Here is an 8,644-nt window from a genome sequence, read left to right as displayed (position 1 = left end):
AAGGGGTCTGTGAAAGTTACACCTATAAAATACCCAAAATATTAGAATGATGTAAATTTTTCTAACGTCCATGGAAAATCCCAATGCTGAGAGATAACCAGTCAAAATTGCTCACCAAAAGCAAGCCAAACGATCTTCACTTGTTTATATTCTATTTTCAGACCAAAAACACTAGTGCCACATTGACTTTAATCACTACAATGACTAGCTACCACCCTATAGTCAACCACAAAGAACGATTTGTCACTGTAATACTCAATTCATTTGACTTCACCTAACCACTAGAATGACTTGACTCCTATTCTAATCAACTAGAAAGGCAACTGATTTGTGATTTCCGTACACAATCCATTGACTCAACTAGTATGGGCAAAATTATCTTCCTATAAAACCATATTGTGCTCATTAATGCCTTACTTGAAGAAAAAGAACTGATAGTTTGACAAAAGAATATTTCAAAGAGTATTCGAACCAACCATGACTAAACTATGCCTACTGCTTCTTTCACTGGGATTTCTTAGTTTCTTTAGAGCTGCTTTTTGCTGTCCAATTGATCAAAAACAAGCCCTTCTCAAGTTTAAATCTGCATTCCTCAAGAATGCTGCTGTTAATTCATCTTCTTCAGATGGTTTCTTCAGCTTTGCACTAGAGGACTGGAATTCCACCTCCGATTGTTGTACTTGGGATAGAGTCATTTGTGACTCTAAATCAAATTCTAAAGCTGTGATTGCTCTCTATCTGGATTCCCTTGTTTCTCTTCAATCTCTTGAACCTGTTGCGGTCAGTTCTTCTGTTTTGGCACCCCTTTTCGGAATAAAATCTTTGATGATGCTTATCTTGTCCTCAAATCACATAAAAGGCCAAATACCGGGTGAATGGATCGCCAGTCTTGGAAACTTAGTTCATCTTGAGTTGATGCAGAATAACTTTACTGGCTCTATTCCTCCACAAGTTTTTCACTTAAGGCACCTCCAATATCTAGACTTGAGTGAGAATTTGCTTACTGGTGTTTTGGTTCCTGAAGTAGGATTTCTTCAAAAGTTGAGAACATTGAAGCTTGATGACAACTTTCTTGGTGGAAACATTCCCGTGGAGATTGGAAACCTCAGCAAGATTCAAGAATTGTCCCTCAGAAACAACCACTTTTCTGGTGGATTCCCACTTTCTATATTGAACTTGAAGGGATTGCAAGTGTTGGATTTAAGGGAAAATCTATTTTCACAGCAGATTCCAACTGAGATGGGGAGCTTGTCAAATCTGTCTACTTTGGCCTTGAGCAAGAACAAGCTGACTGGTGTCATTCCAAGTTCAATAAAGAACATGACCAAATTGGAGACTCTTAAATTGGATAACAATATGCTTACTGGAGAGATTCCATCTTGGTTATTCCACATGAAGGCTCTGAAAAATCTGTTTCTTGGAAAAAATGCATTGAAATGGAACAACAATGCCAAGATAGTGCCTCAATGCATGTTATCTGGACTGTCCCTTCAGTCTTGCGGCCTTGTAGGACCGATCCCAGAATGGATTTCTTCACAAAGAAGTATTGATTACTTGGATTTGAGTGACAACAAGCTCGTAGGAACTTTCCCTCAGTGGCTTGCAGAAATGGAACTTGGAACTATTATTCTGTCAGATAACAATCTAACAGGTTCTCTCCTTCCTAGTCTCTTCCATTCCAGAAGTCTATCTCTTCTTGACCTTTCAAGAAACAGGTTTTCGGGGGAGCTGCCAGAAAACATGGGTAATGCTACCACGATTATGGTTCTCATATTGGCTGAGAATAGTTTCTCTGGAAAAATTCCGAGCTCCATCACCAATATTTATCGCTTGTTACTGTTGGACTTGTCAAAGAACAGACTTTCTGGCACAATTCCATTTTTTGATCCAACTTCTTTTGTTGCGTATGTTGACTTATCCTTTAATGACTTCTCCGGTGATGTTCCTCTAACCTTTTCACAAGAAACCAGAATTTTAGCCTTAGGGGGAAACAATTTTTCAGGGAGTTTGAAGAGGAACCTGACCAATTTTTACATGCTTGAGCATCTTGATCTTCATGACAACAGAATCACAGGAGAATTCCCAAATTTTATCTCAGAAATGTCCACACTTAGAAGCTTGAATTTGAGGAATAATTTCCTACAAGGTTCAGTTCCTTGTAGCATTTCCAACTTAAGTAAGCTTCAAATACTTGACTTGTCACACAACAGCTTCACTGGAAGTATCCCTTCAGAGGTCGGAAATCTAGTTGGAATGATTGAAACGCCAAGTACGTTCTCATCAATTTCATTCATTTTCACCTTCTCAATTGAATACACTGACCTGATAGTGAACTGGAAGAGGTCAGTACAAGGTCTGTCATCGGGTGCCAGCATCGACATCTACTCTTGGCTGGACTTGTCAAAAAACCATCTTTCTGGTGAAATCCCATCTTCTATAGGCAAACTTAGAGGCCTAAAGATGCTTAACATCTCTTACAATGGCCTTAAAGGCAAAATTCCAGCAACTGTTGGGAATTTAGAGAATCTTGAGAGTTTAGATTTGTCTCACAACAGTCTCTCTGGTCCAATACCGCAATCCTTTACAAAGCTTCAACAACTCACCACTCTGGATGTCAGCAATAACCATCTAAAGGGTAAAATCCCAGTTGGTGGCCAAATGGATACAATGGATGATCCAACTTATTATGCTAATAATAGTGGTCTTTGTGGCTTCCAAATTCAACTGCAGTGTCCTGAAAACAAGTCACCACAAGCAATGGAACCAGAGAATGAGAGCAAAGAGCCATGGTTTGCATGGGAAGCAGTGTGGATAGGATTCCCAGTTGGTTTCCTTGTATCAATTTTAGTCATATTTCTTACTGGACTTTTCACCCCCAAGAAGCCTACACAACAGCGTAGCCTCCTAAGAAGGCACGCTCGGAACTGAAGCAGTTGCACTTTAAATTGGTGATTCCCTTGAAGATACATAGTACAGATCAAGAAGCAGCAGAGAATTAGGATAGTATAGATAATGACGGGAAGAGTAATTGCCTCAGTTCTCTTACACAGCTGCAGTGGAACCTTTCCTGCATAATTTTACTAATAAATATTTCCATTATGAGAGTACATTCTTTTTCCTTTTTGGGGTACCTTGAGATGGCTATGAGGTTGCATTTGAGTGCTAAAAACAATAGACTTGAGTGCTAATTCGAAACCAAAAACTCTCCTAACCCACTAAGATTTTAATGGCCTATCCAGGTCAGTAAAATTGCCTTTTTCTTTTCCTAATATGGTTCTAGTATATGTGTCTACTGAAGCAAGGCTTATGTCTACCACTATGTTTAATTATCCTAAATATCATTCTAATTGCTTACAAAAATGGAAGAGTTGTAAAATCTCAACTGAAAAAGAAAGGAATGATATGCCGCGAGAAGCAGATCAGCCAAACATGAAATTGAAATGAGCAATCTAAAGCATTTGCAGCTTTAGAAATCTCCAAATTCTTGACTTTCCAGGAAACAATACAAAACAACCCGTCAGAGATAAGAAATCTTACTCTGAAGAAAAACCAGCAAGATCTTCATATACTTCTCCGCCGACAAAAGATGTACTTCTTAGCTTATAATACAATAGAAAAATATATATCGCAGCCTAAGCTCTTTTTTGAAAGAAAAAAAAAATTACTACATGAACTATTTGATTTTACTGATAAAGCTGATCATTGGCGGCAATCTGTTTGTGAGAATGAAGAGGAATTATAACTTGTTACATCTTCAAAGTTAAGCTTGTTTATCCCTCTAATATTCCTTTCATGATCAAAAGCAGTTTCACTGATGCACAATATATTATTGGTCTACAAAGCTGAAACTCATTCAAAGTTTATTATTTGGAGAAAACAACAGAAACAATACATGCTGCTTGTTCTTTATAGTTCAACATTTGTGCGCACAGCTTTTTCAGTAGCCTTCAGATGCTAGAACCAGAAAACTTACTGCAGGAGAAAACAGTTAGTTTGTGTGTGGTTTTATTGCTCAGAAGAATCAAGCAAGAATAAAAGCTTCACGTGTTTACAACAGGGAACAATTGTCAGTTGACATGAATTCTCACATAAGAAGCTTGAAGTGATCACGATCCGCAATGGCAGGAAAGTGATACATGAACAACCTTCATTCCCGTGTAGGATGTTCCCCGGATAATGAAATGTACTCAAATGAGGAGTCTAGCTTTGAAATGACAGCATCAACTCCGCTTCTACTAAAGCACGGCATGGAAGAAATTCTCGATGTAAATGCAATAAGAATAGCAATTCTGATGGAAGCATGCTTAGATGAGTGACTTTAGCGCCTGTAACTTTTCTAATCATGAACAAAGTTCCCGTGCACATGAAGTCAATTCCTCATTGTCTTCTGTTAGGTTAAACTGCAGCCCTACTTTGGAAGTAGTTTCAGGAAGAAGCTGGTTGAGCAGCATCAAAGAATAATGCATAGACAATGTCTTGTCTCCTCTTCAGTGTCAGTATCCCCCGTTTCACTGCAGATAACATCATCTTAACAGTTAGCTTACTATTAAAGGAACAACCCAAGAGGGAATTAAACTGAAATAGGATTTAGACAGAACACAACTACAAAAGTGAAAAGGAAATTACTAATGGAGTATTAATTCATCTAATTTATTTTCATAAAAGAAGCAACGAAATCTTTCAGGCTCCTAATTTCTCTAGCATGATGTAAAGAAAATCCATCCATCAGGAAAGCAGACAGACAGAATTTTGGTACTAAATGTGACATCACATCATGCTTCTCTAAGTCTAGTCTGTAACAGAAGGAATGCAGCCACTAATTTTATGTTTCTGAATGGTTAGATCGTTATGTGTTTCACTATATTCCTGGAGAAGTAAGCATTCCCTCTTTCATATGATTAGAATGCATTTGTACCAATGCCTGTACATGCCATTTCCATCTTCATGTCCAATCAACTAATTGCACAAGATCAATTCACTTAAGGATAGCTCAATAAATAGCTTTTAAATTCTAAGCCGTAAATCCTGTTCTACAAAACTGCACTAAACGGGCTTTAAATAGCTCAGAACTTGACACCATCTCCACTTATCATTAATGAGGCAGGCAGTTAATAGTTTTAAATGGCTAGAAAGCTGTTTGTACTTTCTAGAAAATCTCGCCAACAGCTTACTCGACAAATACTTTATATTAGCATAAAATATAACCTAAAATTGAGTCAAACGCGCTTCAGTTGGGTCATAGCTTGACTGAGTACCATCGTGAGCCAATTCGAAGGCACACATCTTCCAGTTCGACATTATGACCTGTAGAATCTTATTACGTCTTCCAGTTCAACATTATGACCCATAGAATCTTAGTCATGGCAATCAATGCAACTTTCTAATCACACCCTTTTAACTCTCCCCAGCCCAGATTCAAAAAGCCTCATACTCGTTTAGTATAGGCAAAGAAAGTAACAAAAATCCTAGACTGCAAAACACAGGCATTGCACATTAGTACTGTACTTATCATTGTTCACTCACGTCCCATGTCCAACTAGAAATTGTTCTGCGCAGAACTTCATATTCCTATCACATGCCTAATTTCTATTTGGTCTTTATTTTGTTCAGAAATCAAAGATGTTCAAACTTCAAGCAGATAGATCTCAATAATATATCTAAGTAAATCCAACAACCTGGATCTATATTCTCCAAATTTTGTCATATTTACCCCTTAATTTAAACCCCAATAACAGAATTAACAACTCACCTCAATTGAGCAGAAACATTTTTTGTGCAAAAAAGCTGATCAAAGTAGAGCCAAATGTAATGCTGTTCTCAGCAAGAACATACCTGGATTCAAACTCCTTGATCTCAGCAAGTTCTTTCCCTATGTTATCCATCCATTGAACTCTCTTCTTGCCAATCTCCTTAGAAGAATTAGGGCTTTTCCTAATACAGCTTTTAAGATCATTTTCAGGAAGTTGGTTTCCATCTAAAGGACTCTCTTCTTTGACCTCAGCAGCAACAGATTGTTGATCAGAAACAAGTGTTGGAGTGACATGTGGGCCACTTTCCAGTTTCAATGGACCTGAAGTGTAAAGATGAGCAGCAGAGGGTTTACAGAAGCAAATAAATGGACAATGGATTTTGCAGAACAAAACCCTCATCAAACTGCTTTCCTTCATCAATAATTCATCTCAAGAATGACCAGTAGCAGCCCATTGCAAACAACCCCACCTAGTAGAATTCAAAAAAGATCCAATCTTTGACTTCATAAAGCAATTGAAACAACCAATTTTTCATAACAGAAACAATTAATTAATCCAATTACACTTTGAACTGACACTTTGTACACAGGAAATAATGATGTCCCAAATTCCAAAATCCAGCAGAAAATTCTTGTGCTTCATCCAAGTGAAGAAAAAAAAACTACTGAGCAGAAGAAAATAAAATAGAAAACAAAACTAGTGTATATATTTAAAGAAAGAAGCAGAACCAAGAAGCAATAGTTTTGGAATTTGGAAGGGTTCTGATTGTAAAATGAACACCTCTCAATCAATCATCATAATGTCCAGAAATTCTGCTTCTGTATTTGTTTTTTATTCTTGAGACTTATTTTAATGAAAAGAAAGGGACGTGTCTTGTAGTTACATACTACTTTTTAAGAGAGAGAAAACAAAGGTGCTTCCATCTAATGGTGAAATGACTGTCCTACCCTCTGATGATTCATTGATGTGATTCATTCACTTCACAAAACATCCACTTCCTCCCAAAGAAAAACCAAATCCAAATAATGGAAGGCAGAAGAATTCTATCTGAAGCTTGAGTTAAGTATCAGAAGGAACAAAAAGTAAGGTAAAGCTTAGCTGGAAGAAACTACCGGCTGATTTATGAAGAAGATGCATACCAAATTTCATAACACTCCAAAACATGGCAACTGTACCCTTCCCTGTTTATTTAAACTACCACACAAAAAATACTGAGATGTCCCTTTTGAAATTGAAAGCTGCTTTCTTTGTGGTGTTAGTAAGTCTTTTCTTATTTCTTTTTTCTATTAAATTGTCACCAACCACCATGATAATAATATTTATTGTGAACATCCACTCATGTGTGATTTATAAATAACTTGGAACTTTGTACAAAGTACAAACAAACAAAGCTTATAAATAAAGAAATGAATAGGGATCTTCAACAAGGTCTTGGGAAGATTAGGTCAACAAGACAAGATATTGTACAAGAAAAAGAAGAATATATGCAAACAACCAAAGACAATGTTAGAGTTTTACTAAAAAAGATACATAGTGGTTTGCATGATGTAACCCCACTTTAAAAGTAAGCGTAACCAACTTTATTATTAAGTTATATATTTATTTAAGGGTAATAAGATAATGAGATTTGTGACTTAAAACAATACAAGAAGTCTTCAGATTGATATCCAAGGTCTTGCATATATATATATATATATATATATATAGTCCTTACTTTAACTTTCGTGTTTCCTCTTTTTAGTTTTCCTTTCTTTTCTTGGTCATATTGACTTCATTTAAAATGTTTTTCGACAGAACCTTTTTTTTCTTACATTTTATAATATCTATATTTACTTGAGTGTTGATGAATATATAGCATATCAAGGCATTCGAATTCGATTGGTGGGTTATGCAACCTTGTGTGAAGCCAGTGAACAAAAGAAAAGAATCTAAGTATTACTTTGAAAGGCAAACTATTTTATAGAGCATAACCTTGAGGGGAAGTGTTAAGGAAAGTATCATAAAAAATTATTTTTTAAAAAAATATTTTCTACTCTCTAAATAAATACTAAAAAAAATTTTTTGAAAAAAGTTCTTCACTCACCAACGAAACAAGAGAAAATAAATGATAAAATCACTCATTTTTCAGGATCGTACCAAACACACAAAAATAAAAATGAAAAGCAATTAAGGATATTGCACTGGTTTCTTCTCCTTAATTAATGGACGGGCAAATAACCTTTTAACGGTTCTTGGGGCCAAAACTTTTTCATTGCCTCCATTGCTCTCACTTTAGAAAGGCAGACAATAGTTTATCAATACACTTTTTCCTGTCCTGGCAATATTTCAAAGTAGACTACTTGATTAATCTTTGGTTTTCTTGGATTCATTTCCCATATAGCTTTTTATTATTTTCTTTTTCCTTTTGGCAATAGATATCATTTTCATACAATATATAGCCATTTATTACGCCCTTGTTTACTTTTGGCTTTTCTCTAAATTTAGATTCATTTCTCATGTTGTTACCATTTGGGGATTAATATCATTTCGTGCAAGCTAGAGCTACTGATCACGCTATTTATACTAGACAATATTGATTTCTTTCTCTTATGACAAAAAAGCTAAAAGAAGTTATTTAGTTGAAACTAGTAAGGTGTACAATTTCTGATGAGAGAATGGCTAGTGGGGTTGTAGTCTTCTTCTTCTTCTTTTTCTTTTTTTCCTTGGTTGACATGAGCAGAATTGTGGTCTTTTATTAAGCTGCGAAGAGCAAAAAAAAAAAAAAAAAAAAAGGAAATTGTAGTCCGATGCTTATGAGATTAGTGACCAAATTTATCTCTTTTTTTACATTTTCTTTGTACTTCATATGAAAATCTTCCCCACTGGTAATGGTATTATATTCAGTAGTTACACAA

General features: G+C 35.9%; 2 protein-coding genes across 6 annotated transcripts; one reads left to right on the top strand and one right to left on the bottom strand.

Annotated features, from left to right (window-relative positions):
- The first annotated feature begins 209 nt into the window (after nucleotides 1–209).
- LOC107829703 (uncharacterized) lies at nucleotides 210–3,107 on the top strand. Its single transcript, XM_016657168.2, has one exon. The coding sequence runs from the start codon at nucleotides 478–480 to the stop codon at nucleotides 2,926–2,928; it is 2,451 nt and encodes an 816-aa protein (XP_016512654.2). The 5' UTR covers nucleotides 210–477; the 3' UTR covers nucleotides 2,929–3,107.
- Nucleotides 3,108–3,843: 736 nt separating this feature from the next.
- LOC107829708 (uncharacterized) lies at nucleotides 3,844–7,174 on the bottom strand. 5 transcript variants are annotated; one of them, XM_075222297.1, is made up of 3 exons: nucleotides 6,863–7,174; nucleotides 5,833–6,070; nucleotides 3,844–4,511 (listed from the first exon to the last, which is right to left on the bottom strand). In XM_075222297.1, exons 1-3 carry the CDS (start codon nucleotides 6,912–6,914, stop codon nucleotides 4,451–4,453), a joined length of 351 nt encoding a protein of 116 aa, XP_075078398.1. In that variant the 5' UTR covers nucleotides 6,915–7,174; the 3' UTR covers nucleotides 3,844–4,450. The 5 variants fall into 5 exon arrangements, with proteins under 5 accessions (XP_075078398.1, XP_075078400.1, XP_016512660.1 ...); XM_075222299.1 differs by having other exon boundaries at nucleotides 6,890–7,165; XM_016657174.2 differs by having other exon boundaries at nucleotides 5,833–6,219; nucleotides 6,890–7,157.
- Nucleotides 7,175–8,644: the final 1,470 nt, after the last annotated feature.

This window comes from Nicotiana tabacum, chromosome 9, assembly GCF_000715075.1.
Source record: "Nicotiana tabacum cultivar K326 chromosome 9, ASM71507v2, whole genome shotgun sequence".
Taxonomy (NCBI): Eukaryota; Viridiplantae; Streptophyta; class Magnoliopsida; order Solanales; family Solanaceae; genus Nicotiana; species Nicotiana tabacum.
Note: the sequence above shows the minus strand (reverse complement) of the source record. Positions and strands in the feature narration are given on the sequence as shown.

Coding starts and splice junctions, on each gene's coding strand:
- LOC107829703 (XM_016657168.2), top strand. CDS start 478: ATGACTAAACTATGCCTACTGCTTCTTTCACTGGGATTTCTTAGTTTC.
- LOC107829708 (XM_016657174.2), bottom strand. CDS start 6,167: ATGAAGGAAAGCAGTTTGATGAGGGTTTTGTTCTGCAAAATCCATTGT. Junction 4,512..5,832: donor ATCAAGGAGTTTGAATCCAG/GTATGTTCTTGC, acceptor TGTTATCTGCAG/TGAAACGGGGGATACTGACA.